This window comes from Thunnus maccoyii, chromosome 3 (genome assembly GCF_910596095.1).
Source record: "Thunnus maccoyii chromosome 3, fThuMac1.1, whole genome shotgun sequence".
NCBI classification, from domain to species: domain Eukaryota; kingdom Metazoa; phylum Chordata; class Actinopteri; order Scombriformes; family Scombridae; genus Thunnus; species Thunnus maccoyii.
The window spans coordinates 25,469,376-25,495,296 of NC_056535.1; the positions used below are offsets into that span (position 1 = coordinate 25,469,376).

The following is a 25,921-nucleotide window of genomic DNA, read 5'->3' on the forward strand; positions in this document are numbered from 1 at the left end:
ATAGCTGCATCCAAACTGATCGCCTCACTAATTGTGTGCCTCCAGCATGTAAAAATCAGCCTTAACCTATCTCAAAATAGATTTACCCTGATCAGGCCATTTCGTGATGAGCCACCTGGTCTCAGTGTCACATCCATCAGGTGGAATAATTTCCCTTTAACCAGCTCCATCAGGCCACCTGAACACTACCAGACACGAGATGGAAGTTGTAATATTAGATGCTAAATTTAAATCTTGTTTGGAATAAAAACTGGCCTTCTGCTGCCCATCCCCAAAAGCTACAAGCAGTCGCAGACTTACAGCTAGACATTTCATTTTCAACAAGGATAGTGGCATGCCCTCAAATTCCAATTACCTCTGAAATTTCAGCTGTCACAGCAGATTTCTTCTTATTATTGTCAATAACTGCAAATGAGTAAAATTAAGAAGTAAGACTGAGAACAGTGGCTGAAATGTGTAATGTAGGTCTAATATTCCATTTTTAAGATAAATAGAAGTGTAAGAAATTAAAGTTGATCAAATGAAAGTGAGGTGGAACTATGGAGTCCATTAGAAATGAAGCACAGTGTTAGTTCAAGCACAGTACTGAAGTTAATTGGCAGTTTGGTATGTCTAATATGCTTTACAACCATTGGCCCAATCACAACTGTGAGGGCAGTAACATCCAATCATGTTCAATGTCGCACTTATCACTGTTTTCTCTGCTGATTATGCCTAGTGTGGTATTTCCTGTTGTTGATTTAAGAATAACGTTCATATGTTTATTAGGGGGATTAACACTCTACGCAGAATCCTTGTTGCTGCTCCGATTCTCTGAGACCTCCCTCAAAGAACAAAACCTTTTTTTTTTGCCAAATCTAACTGTAGCCATTTTCTACAAATTATCAGTTCCTTGTGTCTCTGACTGAAGTACTGTATTTTGAGCAGTGCTCCAACTTTGTTCTACCAAAGTGAAATATGTTTTTGTATGACGTTACTACATCATCTGGTCTGATGTTGTAGGTGGGATGTGTTGGTGTTGTGCCAAACTTCAAGGTCTACAGGTGAAAGTGAGTCTTCTAAATCTGTGGGCGTTAATTGAAATGATTAGTCTCTAATGAACCGACCAAGAGATGAAGTCAACCACTTCAGTTACACTGGGTACAGTGGTTTGGTTGTGTTTTATTGTGTAGATGGAGGAAATCATAATGGCCAAGTGTTGAAGCCAGTATGAAGTTTGCTTATGATGCAGTTCATTAACTGGCCACAAGAAGTTAAAGGTACCTTTTGCAGCTGTTTTATAGACAAAGTGATGTTTATACTCACAGTTTCTTACCAACATACATTATGTTTATCCTTGAGGCCCAATAAACTTGTTGAACACCTTCTTAGTCAAACATTTGCAGAGCAGATTCTTAGAAAAACCTGAAATTTACATTGTTTATATCCATGTTTGTTTGCTAGCAGTCTTCTTCCTTGCCTTTGTTGGCACATCGCTACTTTTCCTGGCAAGTTACTGCCACAAACAGTCGATCAGTGGAATGGTGTGAAACCATCAGCAGGACTTCAAATCACATCACCTGCTTGCACCCCAGCATGTGTGGAGGTCCTCATGTTTGTGCACTAGCTACTAATTAAATGTGGACTCACTCTTAGAAACATTGCTCCATAGTGCCACAATGGGTCAAAAACTTTAAAATCTGAAAATGTTTTTCGTATTAACATCAAGAGGAACACCCCAACCTCAGTCAAGAAACACATGTCAATACATTTGACGTTTGACTCAAAATTTATTCTTATAATTTGTGTCTTGGTGGTTGTTTAAACTTGATTTTTCAGTGGATATTGAGACTTATGTACATAGATGTGACTTTATAGGCTGAGTTTGTCTTAACTGACACGTGTTTCAACTCATTACAGTCAGATGTTGGGTGCTGCTTGTTTGCGCCTACTTCTCCCCCTTGCCCACACAGCAGGCTTATTTGGCCTCAACACCAAGACAGTAATGCCTGTAAACCTAAACCTCAGGCTTCAAAGTTTCCCTTCAGAAATCTGTTGGTGATATTACAGACTGTCTATGTGCTCATAAGATCCAAAAAGCATCAGCTGTCTGATACTGTACAGAATTAGTCTCCTGTTACGATTTCACCCAGCTCTGGCTGTCAGTACAAAGGCAGTCACAGCAAAACATCTCTCTCATGCTAGCCCCTGCCAGATATGCAAGAGTTGATCTATTTGCATGAAACCAAGCATTTTACTAATTTGAGTGGCTGCACTGGAACAGAGTTCAAAGCAGAGCTGTGATTTGTGACTGTCTTCCTCACGAGAGAGGAGAGCAGTTCTGTTGGCAGTAAGATGAGCCGCTGATTGCATTGCTTGTTCTGTTCTCTGCGGGCCTCTCAGATGGAGATGGAGAGTATTACTGGACAACAGGCCTCTGAAAGTACATGAAGATTACCGAGCCGAGCACAATAAGACAGACCACACAAACAGCATTACTCACCTCCCAGTTAGCAGCATGGCAGCAAGTGGGAGAAAAGGAGACAGAAAGCATAAAAAGACTTCATTTATTCTAGCTGTCTTGATGTTATGAATGGCAGTGTATATATAGTTTCTAAAATTATTGCTGAATGTGTTATCAGATCTATACAATACATGCAGTACATCTCATTATACTGTATATCACAATATATGAATGCAGATTAATATTTTGTTCAATCAACATGATTTAAATAAAAATGTATTCGATTATCTTTTTGCTAAAGAAAGCACAAAATGTAGGGGCCAGATTGGCACAGTAAAGGCTTCACCATATTGTGGCACAGCAAAATCTGTATGTACTAGCCCTGCAAGTATAGTAGAGACTAGGTAAATTACTGTGGCTGGTGAGCTAATTGCTAACGCTCTAGCCAGCTGGAAACGCGCTACCACTGTTCAGTTTCTTTCTATTCTCTCTGTGCTGTGATCTTTATTCCCCTCTGGCATTCAATAAAAGGTAATTGAAGCGGGAAAAGAATTTCTCCCAGCTATCGAGCTTGCTAACTGTACCAGTGTTGACTCCTGTTTCATAACTCTCATAAGCATTCCTCTTTTGTGGAGCAGTTCATTCTCCAACAGAGGAGGGTTAAATAAAAGTGGATGGAGCAACACAGCTAATAAGCTGCGATAGCTTCTTCCATTTTGAACTCACAAGCACTGAAAGGGACAAACTGTCAAGAAGACTTGCGTAGTCAAAAATTGCATATCAAAGTTCACCATAGTTCAGTCTCAGAACCCATGAGCTATCTGACAATGATTTAGCCTCTGGGGGCAACAGCCAAAATTTTGGGGCTTCCGGTGTAGCCAGTAGATATCCGCACAAAGGATAACGGATATCCGGGCCAAGACTTCCTCTTCTGTGCACCAGTCATTGTCTATAGTCCGATTAGCAACTTGAGACAGTCCAAACGACATTTTGGCTAATTGCTATAAACAGATATATGCATATGAATGCAGATAAACTTTTAAAAAAGAAAATAAAAAGCTAAATCGTTGTCAGATGATAGCTGATGGGTTCCGAGACTGCATTTCGGCCGATGCTTTCCGCCTCTTTTGCTCTCTACACAGACTGTTTACCTGCATGCAACCAAAGCCCGCTCAAACGTGATATAATTGCTACGATTCCATTGAAATAAACTAATTTAGCCACGAAATTTCACAGTGTGAATGCTAGTGTGACTGAGGCTTAATAGAGGGTTTTTGCTGGTATGTGCTGTTATGATACTTATTTATATTTGGCTGTTCTCTCAGTTCAGCTCTCAGCAGGCTAATCCGTAACACAGCAAAGGCATCCACTTAAAGCTCTGTAGATCCAAGCTTTGTGATTTCAGGAGTTACTCTAATTGACCACCTCTGACTGCCAAGCCAAAGCTTTGGCAGCTCGTTGGCATGAGCCCAAGTGAGCCAGCCTACACATCTGAGTGTTCATGTAATGCAAATATGGCTGACCACCAGTGATTTTTTTTTTTACAGAATGCGGGAGAGGGACCTACAGAGCATGTGCAGAAGGGCGCTGCTGCTGACCGTCTGTATGGTGTCTCTCTGGGGACAACTGACCAGTGCATCATCACACAGAAGCCACATAGGTAAGATGCTGCATGTTTGCTGTTTTTTCTCCAGGGATTGATGGCTGAACATGGTGCTCTCTTTCAGAAAACAATTTTTATTCATAATGCACAAAAACAAACATTCACACCAGGATGTATTGCTCTGGGCATCTTGCCCAGAACCACCAAAGCCTGCTACTACTGACTGATCAACAACTCCGCTGGAGAAGCTGAGGATTAAAGGAAAGTATTCATTTAGTAATTGTGTTTATTCCTATTTTCTTATTACCGTTATTGCCTATAAAAAGACTTAAGACGAATCCAGAAAACAGTTTTTAATGTGTTTCTTATTGAATAATGTGAACTTTTGACTTACAGGATGGCAGGAGAACTGACAGCAGCAGTATCAGACTGTGGCAAATACACCGGCAGGATAGATATTTCACATTCATCAATGCCAGTAGGAACAAAAACAAACAAACAAACAAACAAACAAACAAACAAACCAGTACACACATTGTCTGGTATAATCCTTTACATTTCTTGTTGAACAGACTTTAATGGCCATTGTTTAGGGAAGACAAAGCATCACTCATTAATGGTCTCAGCATATGTTTTTTTCTGCAATGTTTTCCCAGGGATTTAAACTGACAACCTCTCTGTCATAGACTATAACAGAGAATCCTTTGTTAGATGCTTTTAGAGGTTTTATTAAAACAGAGAAATGAGAAAGATATAGCATTTTAAAGGACCAGTGTGCAAAATTTATTGGCATGTAACGGAATGGACTTGGCAGAAATGGAACATAATATTCATAAGTATGTTTTAATCAGTGTATAATCCAATGAAAATAAGAATTGTTGTGTTTTTGTTACCTTAGAATGAGCCCTTTATATCTACATAGGGAGCAGGTCCTCTTCTACAGAGCCGGCCATGTTGCACCACCATGTTTCCATAGCCCAGAAAGGACAAACCAAACACTGGCTCTAGAGAGAGCCTTTGGCATTTTTCACGAGTTTTGTGGACACCGTAGGTTCTCCTATATGCTTGGAAGGGAGGGGGGGGAGGGGTGTAATCATTCGGTTGTAGTCGGCCACCTCACTGCTAGATGCCATTAAATCTTACACACTGGTCCTTTAAGTTTCTAAAATTATAATTATACATTTCTACATCTTTTTTTTTTTTAACCCAGAACAATAAATGAATCACAATAAGACAGTAAGATGCTTCATAACAAATATGATACATCAACTTGTAACATATCACATGTAGGGTGATTCAAATAAATTACAACTGAGTTATTTCACTGGCCACATTGTAAATAAATTGGTACAGCAGTCACAGTGTGGCACAACAAATTCTTTACAGCCCAGTTCAGTCACATGTGTAGACCACATTCATCTCACCGATTGTTTTCAAAGAAACTGATATAATTAGCAGAGCTGTCTTGGTTTGTCTGCTCACCAGCAAGACAAAGATGTACTGTAAGGTTGCGTTTTGTGCACGTGGGAATTCAACAGTTTGGCAGTCATGCAAGCCAAGCATCACAAGAAAAAAGTAATACCAGTACAGTAACTGTGTGCATGCATGTGTGTGTGTGTGTTGGTGTGTATATGTATGTGGCAGGGGACAAGACCTTTCAAAGCGATTTCCTTTAATGGAGAGATGGCCTGATCCCTGGGCGTAACGGCAGAAACTGTGACTACACATTGAAATAATGAGCCTTATTCCACTGGAGGACAAATAGCACACCATGGCTGGAGGAAAACAGCCTCACGTTAGCAAAAGATGACCAAAAACAAAAACATGACCAGCAAAAAGACTTTGATAAGACAACAAAACACAGGTCCATGACAGGAGGGACTGCATGCAGAGGGAATACACATTATATGAAAAACAATGCAAAATAGCACGTGTCTTATCGAGATGTGTTTCAAATCAAGTCAAAGACAGCAGAAGAAAAATCTGTGGCAGCAGAATGAACTCTGTCAGGCTATTTTTTGGCTTCAGCAGCTGTTAAATAATTTTACAGTTTAGTAGCTTCATTTCAGATTCACCTGTAGAACAACAGAAAAGCTGTATTTCCCTTGTGACAAAATTAAGGGAGACACATCAGGACTTGGGAAGCTACTGATCAGATTTTGATCAAACTATTTTATGACCCATTTTTTTAAATTGGCCTGAGGAGGGCACCACTACATTAATTTTTCTGTTGCTTTGTCCCAAAACCAAACTATATACTATTAATATAATAATAAACATACAATATATACCAGTGTTCACCGTATACTGTTTTTGCAGTAATTACACAAACAATGACTTGCAGTAACTACAAATAATACAAGACTTGTGCTACGAGACATCAATCAAACTCTGACTTTGGAAAGTCGCTGCTGATGTAAAATTTCGAAAGTTAACGAGAAAGCCAGTGCTTCATGTTTCTGTTTTCACTACCCAAAATTACTTTTAATTTTTTCCATCTGTATGCGTCTTTATACTTTCATACTGTAGGACTACAGAAGTTTTTTTATGGCAGATACCAATACGTCAGCAGTAAAAGCACAGGTATTACTATGACATTAAGAACGACTGCTTCCCATTTATCTGAATTAGTTCCAGGGCCATGATAATGTGCATGCTTACTTGCATGGCTTACTGGGACACTTCATTGAGCAAATCCATTGTTAATGTTAATGTTACTTATACTTGTGTGTTTCATTCTATGACAAGTCAAAATATCTGCTGTTAAAAAGGCCGATAAGCTGTGTCACAATTTCATACATGCTGATTCTAAGCAAGTCTTCAATAGTGAGTTAAAACTGAAAAATGACTAATGAAATGTACTCAAGTCAAGTCAGTATGTATGCTCTAGGAAATGGAAAACCAACACACAGCTGTAAAAAATTAAAACAAATTGGGAATGATGGTGAGACCGCTTGAGCAAGATCTTGGGGAAAAAAAGTGCTATATACTAATTGTCATTCTATTCCGTGTTTGCAATTATTATTTAAAAAAAACACACACACACACAAAACACACTTTTCTGGTTTTGACTAACAGGAGATGACATTAGACTTGCACCAAAGCCCATCCATCAACAATGCAACGCAACTGCCAATTAATCAAACAGAAAATGGGGATTTCTTTTAGACTTAATACTCATTAAACTAACTAGTCCACAGTTATTCATATTTTTTCCAGGTTTTGCATTTTATTGTGTGACAATACTGCAAAAATGTTTTTTTGGCATGCATACTGACTGTTTTGAATATACTTTTATGTTGTCACTTTTCATGTCTTAACACATCATGTACTCTGTACCTTGCTCAAACTTAATGTGTACCGTGGAACTGGGGCATAGATGCAGGTAGATTGATATCCTTCGGCGCACCTATAGCCTCATTTCTTTTCCCCTTTTACTCATGCATGCGTTCAAGAAACATGAGATAACACAGACTGTGGCCAAAAGTATACGGACAACTCTGTTCACATACTTTTGTGTACGTTTGGTCAGGGATAGGCCCTTTAGTTTAAATTAAGGGAAGTCTTAATTCTATAGCATACAGTGATATATTTGTTGCAATATTTTGGGTAAGGTCCTTTCCTTTTTCAACAAGACGATGCACCAGTGTACAAAACAAGTCTATGAAAAAAAGGTTTTCCAAGTTTGGTGTGAAAGAACTTGACTGGTCTGCATAGAGCCCTGAACGGAACCCCATCCAACACCTACATCAGTACCCAACCTCACTAATCTCACTAATCACAATCTCGTGGCTGAACAGGAGCAAATCCTGCATGCTTTTGGGTAACCTTTCAGGTCAGTCTTTGGGAAACAATTTCCAAAAGTCTATTTGTTTGGAATATCTTATTGGAAAACACAGAAGCTGGGTTTGGAATCACATATGCAATGTTCCAAAGTGTCCACATACTTTTGGCCATGTATTGTGATAGCTTTTTCTGCAGCTGCAACTCCACATCATTCACGGGGGATTACATGTTTACTTTTCACCTTCTCATGTGATAATCTAATCAATACATTCATTTTTTTCTGACTATATTTGATCACTGTAGACTGACAGTAGAGTGGTGTATCCCACTTGTTTGACTGCAAACATATCAGATAAACCCTTTAATCTTCCGGCTTACATTGCTGTCTCTTTGGTTTTGCATTTGTCCCGCTGTCGTGGTTTGTGCACTTATTCCTGTGATTTATTAGGAGAGAGAGAGAGAGCCAACACAAGTAGTCTGCCCCTGTTCCCCCTGGGCTGTACTGACACTTAGGTAATCACGCAGCCTGTCCCTGAGCTACGAAGGTCAAGTCAAGGTGGGCCCAATAAACAAACCTCTTTAGCCCCTCTGTTTATTGAGGTGGGGGCTTTGCCAAAGCAATTGAACCGCTCACCATAGCCTGACTGGAGCATACTGAGCTTACAGCGCTCCCACATAACCCCCGTAATAAGACCACTGCTTCCCCTAGAGCACCATCTACATTCATTAGCTAGTCATGAAAGAGTGGAGAGGGAGAGGAAGGGCGAGAGAGTGTGCGAGAGGAGAGTGGTCTGGAGCGAGAGAGCGAGCGCTGTAACTAGTACCTTTTGGCTGTACAATTTGTTTCTGTACCGTCAATAGGATTTCGACTGATGATGTGACAAGGTCAAATGGGAGGCTCATTACTCAGCTATTTAGATAATCTTATACTTTTTTTTTTCTTAACAGTAACTCACCCTGTCTCATTAAAAAAAATAATAATGAAGTTCTCTGTGGTTTGCTGGTCAGTGTCTGTGAGGGCAAATGCTGAAATGTGGTAGAGAGGAAAACAGTCGTGAAAAACACATTTCCCACTGAGGCTGTGTGATGCAACGCGGCAGCAGCTCCCTCTTATTGAGATAAAAACACTCTAAGCAGTGCTGTTTACAGGTCGTAAACTCTGTTACATTTTTAAATATGCATTGAGCCACATGGCATGTGGATAGCTCCACAAATTGGAATCAAAATGACTTTGGAGCTCAGGTTTACGCTGGGTTTAAATGAAGGTCCCGTTCTATATTCACACGCACACAAGGGGCCATGTTGCCTTATTAATAAGATAAAACTGTGCACTGGCTCTCATTTGAATTCAGTGGAATATTTCCATATTTGCTTATGGTAGAGACTTTCTAAAAACTGTGTGATGCACTCTAATGGCTCATTCTTGAGCTGATTTTTGTGCTTCAGGGGATTTTTTTGTATTCTATGCAAATTGGCTTCAGCTTTTTTTCCCTCTTCATTTTCAGTGTTCATATTAGGAACAAACTGATTCTCCAGAGCCCAAATTAATGGTAGAGTCCAACAAAAACTTTATTTTATTTTGCCTGTCATTAACTTTTTTTTCTCTACTCTGTTTCAGTCAGATTATTTTTTGGAAACAATATATTAAGATGTGTCATATCAGTTGAAAATTAAAATATACTTTCTAGATAAATTAGAATTATTTCCCTGTGCTGGCACAGAAGAAGTCTGTAAGGATGTGAGCTTTTCGTGCTTGATGGATGTTGATGAAAACCAGGCATCAGCAGATACTTTTTTAGTGTTATAAAGGTTTAGATTATTTTAGAAATTCAAAATAATACAATATCCGACAGTCCAGCTTTGAATAGCTGTGGGGTAGATTTAAAGCCCAAACGCACTGAAAGCAATAAATGACACGCCTCATTTGATGCTCCTATGGTGCACTGCAGGCATCAGATTTGAAAAGCCAACACCACAGAACCAACACAGATTTGTCCTGGTGTTCTTTCTATTTAATGCTGCACGAGTTGGATGTAATGAATGAATGAAAAGGAGAAATGCAGAGGAGGAAAATGAAACTAAGTTTAAGTGTTTCCACGGTAAATCATCTGTTGAGTGTTTGATGGTTTTTATTTGTGCGTTAGAACATTTTATTTCTCTCATTCTCCAGCTTTCCGCTCCCTCTCCTTGCTTGACCACTGCCGCGCTGTCTCTCTATTTTTTCAGCTGCAGAAAAAAACAGCTTTGGTTGCTGTGTCCTCTTTTAGCGCTCCAAAATCGAAACAAGGTCGGAGTAGGGGCGTCAAGGCAGTTTGATGTGCCTCATAAAGCTTTTCGTGCATGTCCGGCCATTTAAAACAATAGGTGTACTTCAAAATGTGCACATCAGATTCTTTCAGTGCGTTTAGTCATTGGGTTTTGAACAATAAATTATTTGTTCCTTTCTGTTGATAGTAACAACCCTATATTCTATAACAGCTGATCTACAGTATGTCCATGCAAATATTGACAGGCATCTTTTCTCTTCTCTGTAGGTACTCTTTTATTACAATTGTTGAATGTCTGTTGTTGATTTTGTAGAATTAGTTTTTCTTTGATTAGCTTACTGCCAACCAAACTAGCCATGTAAGAGCTGTCTGCTAAAGTTTTGCTAATTTAGCTACTGTTAAGGCCAGTTTAGACCAAAGATGAGTTGATGAGTTGAAACTTGCAACTACATGCAATGTACTAGCACAACGTTCTGAAACCTGCTAGTTTACAACAATGCGACTAGACAAGATGTGTATCGTTTCCATAGCAATGACTCTCTCTGTACTTCTGTTCTAACTGCCATCTTTTCAGGCTTTTTTGTAGTTGGATAATTTGCAGCGTCTTAAAATATGAATTAGGATAGTGATAGTGAGTTACTTGCTACAGTTGCAGTTTTAGCATCGATGAAGAGGTGAAAAAAAAAAAATCTTTGCCATTTCAACCAGCTGATGGCTTGTAACTGACTTTACCAGCTGACTTTGCTACGAGTTGATTGGCTGTTGAAACAGGTGACGTGATGTTCTAAAACCAGCCAGTAGAGACTTGACGAGCTGAGTCGCAGACGATGCCACCAGCAGACTTGAGTCGAGCTGAGACAGGCCAGCTCACATTGCTGCAGCTTTTCCCTGCAATGTTCTGCAGTGCATTTTACTCTTATTTTTGCTCTTGTGAACTTTATGTGTATTTTTACCAGATTAATTACTTAATGTGTTTTACTTCCTAGGAGAATGTCATGTTTAACTTCCAGAGGTGATTGCCTAGTTTGCCTTTTCCTGTCATCAATCAATCAGTCAATTACTTTATTTGTCCCCCAAAGGGCAATCAGTTGTGCAGCAGTGTAACACAGGATAAAAACACAAAGCACATAAACACAACATATAAATATCAAAACATCAAATAAATACAAAAGAAAGCAGAGTACACACGTTAAAACTCTGTCTTTGGGTCCCGATTAGGTTTGTGTGCTCAAGTCACCTTTTCCTCACAGAGTTAAGTTAAGGGGATGAAAGAGATTTTATTAGTTTTTGCTAATGGGACTCTAGAAAGACAGCCGGAAGGTAAGATTTGAAACTCTGGATATAGAGGATGGGAGCTGTCACCCTGAATGGATTCTGCTTTCTTTAACAAGTGTTTGTTAAACAGAACAGACTTTTTTGTTGAGTACCAGTGATTTTGCTGCAGACATTTATTACTCTATTCAGAACATTTTTTTTCTCTTTGACAGTAAGAGAAGAATACCAACAGAAAAAAGTAAGAACTGATTCAATAAATTGTTATTATTATTATTATTATTATTATTATTATTATTATTATTATTATTATTATTATTATTATTATTATCATTATTATTATGTTTTCACAGTTAGTCATGTTAAAGCCATATAAAATTAAACAGTAAATTTATTATATATCAGGAGACATGGTCACAGCCAGAGGAAGAAAAGACCCAAAAGAGAGCTATAGTGTAGGAGAACTGTCATGACTACTAAACAAGAGACTGGTTTTACTGGCCGTTCCACAGGTCAGTTAGTGCCTTATACTGTGTCCTAACTGAATGCGATGCGAGCGAGCGAGCGCCAGTGACAAAATCAGTTTGATTGCTTTGTTTGGCTAGAGGGAGATTTATATTGTATGTGATTTCCAGTAAAGAAACTAATAATAGAATCTAAATATCACAATATAAGAAGTGTGTTTTCTGTTTAAAAAAGTACAAACGTAGGAAGATAGCAAGTACTCAGCCATCTTTTACTTGAGTTGTTACGTCTCCAGTTTGATCACAAGCGCACAGCTGATAATCACCATAGCAACGGTTGCTGAGGATCATGGGTAGGCTAATGTAGCTGCTTCCGCTATCGTACAAAACTGACAAAAATACTTGATTTCTAAACCAAAATTGCACGGTCTTTTGAATGTGGTTTTCTGGATTTTCGTTGGGAAACAAAAAAAGGAATAGATCACGTGATTTCGTTTTTCGTTTTTGGTTTAAAATGAAAAAAGGAAAAACCCCTGTGACTTCCGTTTTTGGTTTCAAACGCAAAAACAAATTAGCTTGATGTCCGCAGACCTGCCCAATGTTCAATCCAAAAAGGAATAACGATAAAACGAATTGGCAAAAAACAAAAATGGGCCGGGTTTGATTGGTTTTTTGTTATTTGATTCTGGCACCAAAAATGTATTTTTGTTTTTTGTTTTGAAACAAATAACAGATTTACCGTTTTTTGGTTTTTGAATCACAAATGAATTACGAATTATCCGATGATACCCGGACCTATTTGGACGCTCGCTTGTTGTTAGGACATGGTGTTATTTTTCATTTTAGCTTCACAAAGTAAAGCAAAACAATTTAAATTATGACAGATTTTGATCTAAGCTAAAAGAACCCACATTCTGTAAATTTTCTACCTCATTATTCCTCATCAGGAGCTTCAGAATTTGAGCTCTTCCACTTTTCTGGCTCGTAAGGTTCCCTGTAATACAGTATATACTGTATCTAGATCTCTGTTGTTGTGTGATAGCAGCATAATTACAACCAGATTTTATCGTTTAAGAAATATCACATTTTTATCCCAGGAGGATGATGAAGAACTTGTCCATGCTTTTTACTAGTTTTAACTAGAGAAAGGAAACAAGACTATATAAAACCTGTGCTGAGGTTGTTACACTGGCTTCCAGTAAATTTTAGTAAAATTTTAATGCTCGTTTTTTAGGCCCCACATGGTCTGGCACCCCAACATCTCACTGATTTTAGCTTTTAAGCTCCAAGCCACTGGAACATCCTACCCAGTCATGTTACATGTGTTCCAATACTATCATCTTTTAAAACTAAACTGAAAACCTTTTTTAATTATAATTTTTATTTTATTTTATTCTTACTTTTTAAAAAAATGTTTTTTAACTCACGTGTCTTGTTATCTTTTACTGGTCAATTGCTGGTCTTAATTATTTCATTTTATTCCTACTTTCTTAATGGTTTTTAACTCACATGTATTATATGTGTTTGTTTTAATTGTGTTTACTTATGTCTTATGTTTTTTCTTGTACACTATCCACATAGTTTTTGTGGTTGCAACTTCCGTCGTCCCTCCATGCTCTGTGAAGCACATTGTTCTTCCACATGGAATGAAATGTGTTATATAAATAAAGTCTTGCTTGCTTTGCATACATCCGCCCGCTGCACAATCCACATAGCAGGTCAGCATGGAACCCTTGCCCAGGGATAGCATGACATTATACTAAGCGGCGGCTGAGCAGGTCACCCCCACCCTGGGGATATGCTGGGATGCGGCTGCAGAGCATTCGTCCTGACATTTGGAGAGCAGGTGGACGACACAATGGTGGACGGAGATTGCGAGTAGAGGGAGATTGAGATGGAGATGTGGAGCTGTTTGAGATGCACTGTGGGGATGACAGAGGTCAGCTCGCCCCATCTCCCGGTGGCAGCTACTGAGATTAGAAAACCATCAAACGTCCTCTGCTATACGCATCTGAATGGCAGCTGTATAGATGAGCCATGAGTGGCTGTGTGTGGCCTTGGTTGTATCCTCTGTGTGTGCAGTTGTGTAGCCAACTGAGGGGAGCAGGGGGATAGTGTATGTGCTGAGAGAATGTCAATAGTTTTATTCACATTCTCAGAGGAAATCAAAGTTCACTCCTGAGCTTGTTCTTTTTATCATGTGTGTAATGTTATGGTGATAAAAACAGATACAATGTAGAGTTTAAAGGGAAATTCTGGTTTTATGCAATGGAGGTCTTTTTGTAGTTTTTGTCATCATTCTTATTGGTAATAATAACATTACACTCATCAAGTTGATGGTTGAGATTTGGGTCAAATTTGACTTTTGTAATATATCAGGTCCTCTTCAGGGAGTTGTGTGTACATACTGTACACTTTTTCTGTGCAATGACGCATTGATTACATTGATTGAGACATTTTAGTCTCGCTCACTTTCAGTTTTACCTCCAAATATTAATTTAGACCAATAGTTCCTAATATTTTTTGTCCTACCCCACAGCCCTATCAGATAGTAAACATTCATTTTACCCCATTGTTAGATGGGACAGCCTCATCAATATGTTCAAAAGTTCTTCACGGCAGAGAAAACACAATGGGTGCAGTAAATTTGTGGCTGCGCATGTGAATCCACAAAAGACACAGTGATTCTGTGATTCTGAGTCTCTGTTTTAAACTTGGTCTCTTTTCTTTTTTTGTCAGTAGTTAATGACTTTTCAAACATTTATCCATTCCTTTTACGTGTGTACGAGCGGCGATCCAAATTTCCTGGAATTGTTAAAAAAAACAAAAAAAAAACAAACTGTAATTATAAATCTTTCAGTTGTACCTTTTGAATCCCCTTCAAAGTGCTGTCCTTGAGATGCAATACACTTGTCCCATTGCTAGAAACATTTCCTGTTGTCATCTTTTGTCACTGTGTACAGAGCAATTCTTCCTGGATTTCTTCCACAGTGGTGAATCATCTCCCTTTCAGTCCCAATTTTAGTCTGACCAAACTGTAGGCATATACCTAGTGGCAAATCCGATAACTGCACCCTACTCCTGTGTTATCAATGGCTTCCAGGAATGTTTGGGTCCCCCCTTATCTACTCGTCTGCTAATTCATTTTCATGAAATCCCAATCACAACAAGACTTTTATTATAACTGACTGATTGACGGCATTCAGCCCAGTAGCTTGAAGGTTACTTGTTACAACATGTATGATAGTTCATCAAACTAATTTGTAATCCTATTAGTGAATTAATTTTCCTCCTTTACAGTAATATGTGGATGTATATTTTTTTGATAAACTGTCTTGTTTACAACCTGATTGTCTGATCACAATGCTACCGTGTTTCTTGATCTTAACAATTAACATGATGAGCACAATAAATGATAGAAATGATCGCCAAGATTACAATAGTAAGAGCCATATTGGAATCACCAGTAACCAGAATTTTACTTTATTGTCAGTGTTTCCACTCTGCCTGCATTGTAAAATGTGTCTCAGTGTTTCATTGTGGCAGGTATATGACGCATACTGTGCCAGAATCAGCATATGCCAGCAGTCTTCTATCTCCATTCCCTCTCTAATTACAGCTCAAATGTAAACCCATTATCCCTCGCCACATTATGAGTTACCTCTAGCTATTCTGAAACTCAAAGAAATGAGGATTTTTGGATTTTGATAGAAATCGAAAGAGAGCCTGGTGATAACGATTTGAGCTGATGAATGCAATTAGTGGAGAAGTGCTAACAGCACGGCGGTAATTGGGTCTTACAAACTAAAAGCCTGCCCTTACCCAGCAATTAGAGCAACCTCCTTTAAAGTTAGTCGATTGTATTGCTGTTAATGGTCTATGCTTGGTTGAAGCTTAGCACGAGGAGGTACAGTCCTCTTTCAAATTGGCCACGGCTACGTTCCTTATCTCAGGGTTTCTGAGCTCTGTTGAAATTTTAATGTGTTGAAAAATTTTGAAGTGATTAATTTGATAGTGACGGTGATTCACTGCTCCACAGACTGTGTGATATGAGAGGCAGTTTGATGCTTGTTGCTACAAATCATTAACTTTTGAATTAGTAACTTTGTATAGTTTATGTATCATAGCACCATTGTTCGGCTTTCAAACATATTATTCTCATGCTTTGGTAATATTGCTATAATATTAAAGAATTGAGGAGAAAGCTACACATAATTCAGATGAAACTTTTTATTTTTTAATTCTATGAGTTAATGTTTCAGCACATACTGCCGCCTTCTGGGTGAAAACTACAAATCACCTAACTGACATACACAGTATATTAGACAGATGCTTCAAATCAGTGAGCTCACAGGGAAATGATCATGAACAGAGAGGTCTGTAGTCTGCAGGGAGGCCATTCATAGACATTTGTTATTATTCTGCAATATTTATTCTGCCATTCCCTTTATTGTACCTTAAATTTAAAACATTTGCTTGATGAATATTTACAATTCACCTTTGTTGTTTCTTTACTTGACCTGAAGTGTTTTATGTGTAACTTGGATGCATATGTTTTTTTAAACCTATTGCTTACTTTGTCATTTTTTACTGTTTTTCTGTTTGGTGCTGGTTTGTAGAATATGGACCTATTAATGTTGGAGGCCTTTCATGGTTAGGAATGACCTTTTTTATAGATGAATCCTGTTTGTAAGCAAGAGTAAACAATCCGCCATTCAACAAGTCCTCCAAATTAAACAACAAAATACATAATTTGTAACTACTCTTTAGGACGACACATTGAACTGTTTTCTGATATGACAACCCTATCGGCAGCTTGACATCATTTGTCACTGGTTTCTGAAACTGCTATAAATTACTGTTGAAAAATAAATCAGTTTTCTGATCTGGTTAAGCCTTGTTTGGGTTTAGGCACAAAAAGGGTTAAGGTCCTGTGGTCCCAGTTCCATTCGTCGTCATGGTTACGATAATAATAACCATGTGATTAAGGTTAGGGAACAGCAGCATTCATGGTTTAAGGACACGAAGGTTGATTTTCAGTTGGAAAAAGGATACAAACAGCCGTTTTAAAGTAATTTGCTCAGGACTGACAAGAGTCAGTTACTATGGCAGCTACAGTAGAGGGTTTTGTCACTTGAACCATATTATGTTTTGGGGGATTTGCTGACTGATTAAGGTAAAGGATAAGGATTTCATTTTTCAAGACAATACATTTGTCATGGAAATCCTGTAGAACCTGTTACATGTTGTAAAGTTTATGATCTAAAATACAGAAAATTTCCAACTAACTTTACTCCAGTTTTAGCAGACAGCTACATATATTTTAGCTTTGGAAAAAAAAGAACTCTCTAAGCATCTCCTCATATTTTGTTTGCATGATTAGCAGCATACCAAACATCCAATCAGAAACTGCTAAAGACCGAGCAGCCTGCCAACACAGGGCTGATAGTGAGCTGCAGCCCTGCACATATCTTGTTAACTTCATACTCTCTGATGTTTCCTGGCTATAGACTATTCCTATGTTAATGTTATTGGTTCGTCAATATGAATCACCTGTTGTAATGATTATATGCGGCAGCAGTCCGGTAATTTGTTTGTTGTCCTGCAGGATAAACAAACTTTGAGCTTACCCTCTTCCCTTTAATGTTTCTGTGTAAGCACCAGCTGTAAAATAGGTGTTCAGCTGTTCAATTCTTGTCCTGTATCTAGATGCAAAGGAGAAGAGTTTGGTCATCCTCTCATTCTTATATGGGTCATATAAGAGTCCTAAATTGATATGTTTATATACAAAAGGTCACATCTAATTTAGGGCAATTAACACTTAACTTTGTATAAAACTACAAAAAGATACAGTTCATTTACCATGGTCTCTTAATGTGTACAGGAAATATTTACTCAGAGAGGTTGAGAAAAGGTCAATAGACGAAAAGAGTCATACAATAAATTAGATCTGAGGTGATGACTTGGGGGTTAAGTGGGTGCTCCGACTGTGCCAGCACCATGCATCCTCAGTAAAGTTTAGATAGATGGTGCATGTTTTGCTTATGAATAATAAAAAAAAATCTCTTTTTTTCCAGATTTTGTCAGTGAAGTGGTAGCATTATGGAATTGCAGATTACACATTTGCTCCTCTGATTTCTACTTTCATAGAATATTTCAGGCTCACTTATATTGAATGAGCTGCCGTAGGCTATAAGAATTGTATATGTTAATGCTCAAGTTGAGCTGTGTTATGCTAAACGCTCTACAAATGATTTTTAGTGGAGTGTTTTCTAGAGCGGCACAAACACAGCATATATCTGTAGAGTGTATCATTGCGGTTTTAATAGCTTCAGAGGAGCAGACAGGTGTGTTTGAATCATGACGGAAACAGAAGCTGGCAAGTGCAGTAATACTTAGAGAAGTCTGGGACGTGTTAGTGCAGAACCCATCAAATGGAGGACAGAAAGTGAGATAGACTTTCCATTTATTTAAATTTCATGGGAAGGTTTTTAAATTCAAAGGCCATACTTACACGTAGCAGCATGACCTGCAGATCTTTTTCGTCTACACCATCGAGTCCACTACAATAGCGCATCTTACCCTAAACTACTGTAGTGCATCAAAGTCAATGTACATTTTCACATAAAGCAGATGAATTGATGGTCTGAGAAGATTATCTGGTAGTTTAAGAGGTTTTACAAATTCTGTCTTTACCACAGTGATTGACTCACAGACTGATCTGTGCTCCCCCAATCTTATCAAACATTTGATATTTACAACCTGATGTCTCGACAGTTCCTGTGGTGCACAGAGATTACAGACTTCAAAGAGCACAGACCACCCGCTGACATTAACCCGAGTTCAGGCAGAAAAATCCTAAATAAAATATAGAGAGGCACAAAAATTGTTACAAAAGGTGAAATTGAGGTTTGATCATTTCTTAATCACTACTTAGAACATGAAAGGCCTGAACTGTGAATACTAATATCCAAATCCTTTTAACTCAAAGTGCCTGATTGGTAGTCAAGTCAAGTCAAGTCAATTAATTTATAAAGCACATAAAGAAGAACAAAAAATATTATGAATATGCTTTATGAAGAAGTTAAACCTTGCGATAATTGCTAATTGATTCAGGGCAGTGGAAACCAGCTCGTATTAATATCACCTTTTAAGTTGGTATGGTGAACTTGTTAGCAAACAGTCGCCTATTTATAGATCCAGCAAACACAGAGCCACATCAGCATTCATTTTGGAGTCGTGTTTCTGTCCATCTGATGAATGTAAGTCCAATATTCACTCTACTTTTAGCTCTGTTTTGGTCTTCACCAACTCCTGATGGAAGCAAATCAATAAATATGGCTAAATATGGCTCTTTTAACTGCTAAATGCTTCACTATGTTCACCAGCTAGTCGCTAACTTGTCTTTCTGTTGCTTGGTGCTGAGCAGGTAGTGTACAGTGGGTTTTTAGGACTTTTTAGCTGGAAACAGCTTCCTGCTGTGACTGAAAACAAGGCTATGAAAGTGGTGAGAGTGAACCAAAACAGTAATGTTGCAGGCCAGCTAAACATTAATAAAATACTCTGTAGAGTTGAGGGGAACTGCAGAGTTAGATGGTAATTATCTATGGGTTTCACATTACACATAGTCTTTTGATCCATTGTGATTATATATTAAAAAAAATATTATAGCAATTTTTAATAAGCCGTTTTAATTTAATTTGTTTTTGGTATGTGGTACCTTTTAGATAAATAAATTCTAAGCAAATGAATATTCCCACAGCTTGCTTTGAGACTTGTTACGTGCCTGTCATGATAAATTGAAATTCATCTTAAGGATTTTCTTTTTCTTTCTGAGGGCTGGTTATTGTGGCTCTGCCGTCATGAAGACCAGTGAAGGCTTTTCAACAGTTCGACATCTGTTTCTAAATTGGAATATAGTATTGAAAATGTCTGAGTATATGTCAGGAAACTTTAATGTCCTCTCTAAACGCTAATTCCCTGTACTTACTATTACAGATTTACAACCCCTCAATCAGAAATTTAACACATTTTCCTTAGCAACTGCCCCCTGAAACCATTTTCCATGCAGTTTGATAATATAAATACTAACATAAATTTATGAGTGCTCATCTGTAGTCAGGCCATGTTGGGAAGGGAGTCGAAGAGAAACTCGTCAGCTGTTCAGCCTTGGGTAGTTTCCTCTTTTCTTTTAAAGTAATGCTACGCTATATGGCCTGGTAGTTATTCACTAGAGGCTGGATACTGACTGAATAAAGTGAAATATAAGCTTCTAAAATGCAGTCTATCAATTGCTTGCCTCCATCTTCCGGCTGCGCTCCATGACTTTTCGCCTTCTGGCTCACATCTCCTCAAGAATGAAGTGCAGTGCCGACTGTCCACATCAGACCATAAAAACAGCAACCGAGGCTCAACATCAAGTTTATGTGAATGGACTGGGGCATAAAATGTAATGGGTGGAACCACTGGTGTTCTCCAGAAATGGCTTTTTTAAAAGGTTTGTCGACATATTTTTCAGCAAGATGGTCTATTAAAAAGAGGAACATTTATATTGAGCTGTCAGTGGGTGGACCGGTCAGATGCTCCTTTAATAGTTTCTCCAGGCGGCCCGCAATTCAACCGGGGATCAGTGCCTATGGATGCCTCACCACTAACGAGATAATATTGTTTTCCAGGGTAAGGTATGATTCAGAGCACCTGGTTAAATATACCTCTCAGTTAGCAGCATTGTTAATGTAATTACATGACAGTTTGATTTACAGGAGAATAATCTCTGATTCTCAGCTATGGTGTGAAGCAAACCATTCTGCTTATAGTCAGACTCTGCTTGTTGCTCTACTTTTAACGCCGTCTGTCGTCTCCTTCGTCTAATGAAGACAGATCTTCAGTGTGCAGTTCAGATCATTGTGGCTCTGTCATTGTTACAGAAATGTACAGTTTAACTGGGGACCCTCATCCCCTTTTAGTTGAACCAATCCTCTGTGTTTCATGACACTGTGCCTGTCACTCAGCTCTGAAAGGCATCAGTGGAATCTGCTCAAGATGAAAAACATGGGAATCCAGTTGGAGAGCAGAGATGGCAGCCGTTTAGAGCAGACATGACATCCACTTGACAGATAACCAGCATGTGTGCATGTCAGATGAGAGACCAGAGACAGGAGTAGGATCTCTCTGGCTTCTCTTTTGTCTGCTGCCTCTGTGGAGCCCAACACAGACATGGTGAGGCTGGGCATGGAGCGCTATTGATTATGCTTTTAGACAAGGAGGAGCAGTGATTTTGAAAGTGTGGCGGTTCTAGGGGTGGGACATAAGCACCACAACCCCCTGCCTTCTGCCCCCATTCCAGTCTCAACAACATGCCAAATCAAAACAAATACCATCCATTTCTAATACTATAGTTGTAACCTCTGCTTCAGCTCACAATAAAATAATTACAGAGACCATATAACTGTAACAACTCAGGAGAATCATTATCCTACTTCCTTATATGCCGTATAGACATGAAATTAAAGGAAACTTACTTTTCAAATAAAATGAAATGGATAGGTATAAATGCAAAAAAAATAAATCAGTATCTTCAAATAATTGGTTTAACAACATTAACAATTACAGGTTCAACCTGGAAATGTATTATGTTGCCCTCAAACTTAAAGAGTCCTCTCTGAATCCATGGACTAGTAGAACTGAAACAGTCTTCAAAGAGACAGGAGCTAAAACTGCCTATTAATAGACAGAGGCTGAACTGAGGGGCTGCATAAAGGTCCAGCATAAGATAAATAAGGAGTTTTTTGAACTGTGAATCATGAAAAACTAGTGGAGTCCACAAATACAAATATAGAGCTGGAAATGAGCATAATAGGTCCCCTTTAAAAAAAAAACTGCCATCAGCCGTCAGTTCCTCTCCAATAGCCACAGGAGAATATCATATTCTAGACAAAGATTGACATTCTGGACACAGAGGTAACTTGTACTAACTTCCTGCCAAAGTCTACCTAGCATTGTGGCTAATTAGTGATCAACTTAACTCATGATTAGCAATTAGCATGCTAATAAACATTAATTTGGTTGTTAAAACTTTACCATAAGGCAGGCAACACATTTCCATAAGACAGACAATGTTACACATCTTAAATATGAATGCTCACCTTTGTCTATGACCATATAAAAACCACAACAGAAGTAACATTATAAACAAAATTTGCAGCTGTCACAATACCCATAACACCTGCAGCTGTGACACGCCTGCTTTTAGTGCTTTTTGTGTACATAAACATGTATATATGTATATATATATATATATAAAATAAAATAAAATGAACATACTAAAACAAAGAGAGGACTTATTCATACCAAGATTCTTCATCTATTTAATTTACCATTACCAGGGATTTTGGACTTATGTCAGGTTTGACAGGCCTTGTGGACATAAGTCATAGCACTTGCCATAACAATCTTCTTAAAATGTATGTGTAAAATTGAAAAAGCCGTTCTCTTTTCATGTTTCTTGGTGCAATACCACCACCAACTATTAATAAGTGGAGTAGCGTGAAACTGCCAGCAGACATGTGTTATGTGTTGCCCATGTGCTTGTGGCTTACATGTGTCTTTGTGCACCTAAATGAGATACAAACAAAACAGGGACCTGCTCATAAAAAAACACTGCACCATAAAACTATCAATGGTCAAAAATTCCTCAGGGTACCTTTAACAAAGTGTTGTACAGTAGCAGTTGCAGCATATGGGATGCAAGACTCAAACCCTAGTCTCCTGTGCCTTATGTGCCCAAATCATCCAACCTGACCTCCGCTCTTTTAGGTTGTCACATTTCTTGAGTTGGAAAAACATTGCTAGTAAAAATATTCCAGGAAGAAGTTATATTACCAAAACATATTAGGCAAATCAATTTAGTATACGTGATAATTAAGTTTTATTTACTCAGGAATTCCATTGAGATCGAGAGCTCTTTTGCAAGAGAGACCCGAGAACTGATTATATCACAATAAGATGGTTCATTCACATCATGATCACAAAACAATCATACACACGAAAAATATCAGCCTGTGAAACTTCCCTCAGAGAAATAATGGCTGGGATACACTGCTCTTGCACTGCTCTCTTGCTTTTCATTTCAGCCCCCATGTTAACAGCAGCCACACAGCCCACATGAGATGTGCCTCTGCAGTGGCGCAACATCTAGAGATTTGGTGTCTTGCCTATTTTTTCAGAGTGATGTGTATGGTTCTCAGCTAAATTAAACAGTGAAAATGATCTGTTACTAGTCATATTGACATACCAACAACATTACATCTTTCACTATAGTTTCAATGTCTATATCTATAAAGTCAGTGACACATTGAAATTCTTTTCTCGAGTCCTGCTCAACTTCTGTGATATTAGTTTGAACTGGGACTCCTGCCTGTTGTTTTACCTGCTTCCAGATGGAGATCTGGTGTTGTTATTTTCCTTATTTGTTGTCAGTTAGATTGGAGATTTGTTTGTCAGAGTGTGTTTGGCTCATTTGGGGAACTTTGTGTTGTGTAGAGGGATTTTCTTCACTTGAAGCGGTGACAGCGTAGGTTTAACTGGGGGAATAATCATTATAATCAATAAATAAAACCTGTCCTGTGTGAGGAATGTATGTGGCTGACACAGAAGTAGCCCCTACGAGACCCCACCATGCCTGTCAGAAAGAAAGCCGCCTCACCTCACCACGTCACATATTTATTTTTCACAACTGACCACATAATTCTTAACCTTTTTCTGTCTAAACTAAATATACTTTAATTTAAAAATCAAATGATATTAAACATTATATTATTGATGGCCATTATCAAAGTCAATCTCTATTTAGAAAGATAAGGCTGGCAGTAGCAGCGCCGAAGCAGCAACTGCACACGTGCGAGCCGCAGCAGTTGGCACGTGCTGCTCAGGCAGAGTTAGGCAGTGTGCCCCAAGCAGAAGTGTCTTTGTCTTCAAGCTGTTTTGCAGTTCAATCCAGTAGTAGGGTGCATAGTGCTGGAGTTTGTACAAGGAACCTTTAACCTTTACGGGGGGGTTTGTACGAGGAACCTTTATCAGCTCTGAGCTCAACTAAGGATAATAATTATCTTGATTCAGCTTATATAGCCGAGAAATGTACGGTAATTTGCAGAAGAGAGGACTGACCATGAACAACATTGCCTTCTGTCACAAATATTTCCTTTCATCTGTCTGTGACCTTTACCTGTATGTTTCTTCTTAAAAGAGAGGGACAATTGCAGCACAGTGTGCAGTAATGATACAAGTTGTTGTACTGTATCTCTAGCTGTGCCCATGTAAGATTAATAGTATGGCATAAAGTAATATTGCCATTAGAAATAAAATAGTCTTTCTTCGTGTGGATGGTATCATTTGCTTATTACGATTATATAGGAAACTTAAAAAACTGAAGAAATTCTGTTTTTATATTCACACAATGTAATATTTAAGAGGTTTTATTCAGTTTTGCTGTATTGTCAGTCCAGTTGGGTGCAATTAAATTCCCAGTAGCACAGAAAACAACTCAAAGAATGTTGTCTGACTATGAATGAGGAAAACAAAAATCCTATTTTGTTAACTTTCATCAGAATGCTAATATCAGGCCATTTTGAAAGCGGTTTTATTGTTTTTCATTATCTTATTATTGCACAAATTAGAGAACAGTGTAAGAGTCAAGATAAGAGAATACAGAGGTATTTTGCAGTTTATGCTGCTTGTAAAGCCAAATGAGAAGGATAGTAAAAGAGATCTCTAATTCCTCTGAAAAATAAAACTTTCAGACAATAGTTCACATTCTTTGTAGTTACATTACAAATTTCTTTATGTCAGTCACTTCACAGCAAAGTCCAAACAAGCCAAAGTAAGACACTTCTGCTGGCGTCTATATGGTAATTAAAGATTTTACAGTCATATTATTTAACAGTTACAACATAAATTAGTGGCCTTTTCCTTCATGTGGCATACTTTAAAATATTTAGACAATATTTGTTTCAAAATCTGTGCCTAAAAATAGAAGCACTCAGGGAGCATCTGCCCAGACTGCACAATCCTAACTTTCTTATTCATTTTCAATAATACTGAATGTTTCCAGATCTGAATGTACATGAAAAGGGATAGACAATCATGGGATACATGTGGCAGACTGCCCTCATTCAAGTACTTGCAGTAGATCATGAGAAAAATGCATAAAAACACCCTATGGTGTACTGGATCTTGCAATGTTAAGATTATGAGATTTTGAAAAATGCATGTGTAGTATGATACGCTAAAGGCAGCAGAAAATCATATGTGATCAAATGAGAAAAAGACTATAATGGTTCTTTGATGATGTGCCTGAACATCCTTTATTACATTTTCAGTGACTGTCTAGAGAATGAGTAACCGTGTCAAGACAACACTTTCTTTGCAGAAGGCTTTGAGTCTGTGTATATGTCTTTTTCTGCCTCTCTGCTGCTGCTGCTGTCCCTGGATTTAATAACTTCAGTAGCCTTTCACTTATAAGGCTGTATGATTCCTTGAGGGACTCCAATTGATCAGTCAGTGGTGGGCCCTAACATCGTGGCAGCCAGATGAATGGTACTGACATGGACTTCATCTAAACCACTAAAGCATACACTCGGGGAATGTGAGAGCCCACTCATCTGTTTCTATATTCTTTCTCTCTAAAGATAGTCCTCAGTGAGTAAAAGATTAAAAAATAAAAGAAAATTTTGCTCTTTCTACCAAGAAACTGACTTTAGAGAATAAAGACAGATGAGCAAGCAATACTTGTACTTTACTTTAGTAATTGTAAGTCTCCATGCTATTCCCATGTAGTGTTATCTCAAAAGCTTCACATTGCAGCTGGTTTGGTGTCTCTCACTCAGGAATAATAAACCACTTAATACAATATGCACTGCAATCATTGCCTTCCAAAATGACAAAGTTTGAAATCATCATTACAAAAAGGATTAATATGGCTGTTTTCTCATCTGTCACCTTTGGTTCAGATTTGATTAGGTTTAGACTGCTAAAACTATTTGGTTAAGGTTAAGGAAAGATCATAGTTGTGGTTAAAAGAAACCAGTGT

At 38.2% G+C, this 25,921-nt stretch overlaps 1 protein-coding gene across 2 annotated transcripts in view; it reads left to right on the forward strand.

Moving 5' to 3' along the window:
• tafa3a (TAFA chemokine like family member 3a) overlaps nt 1–25,921 on the forward strand; it is a 110,822-nt gene that overhangs the window by 58,432 nt on the left and 26,469 nt on the right. For both annotated transcript variants that reach the window (XM_042407076.1, XM_042407075.1), the window contains one exon: nt 3,991–4,103. In XM_042407076.1, the coding sequence (XP_042263010.1) occupies nt 3,992–4,103 (112 nt within the window). In that variant the 5' untranslated portion in view covers nt 3,991. The remainder of the gene's footprint in view (nt 1–3,990; nt 4,104–25,921) is intronic.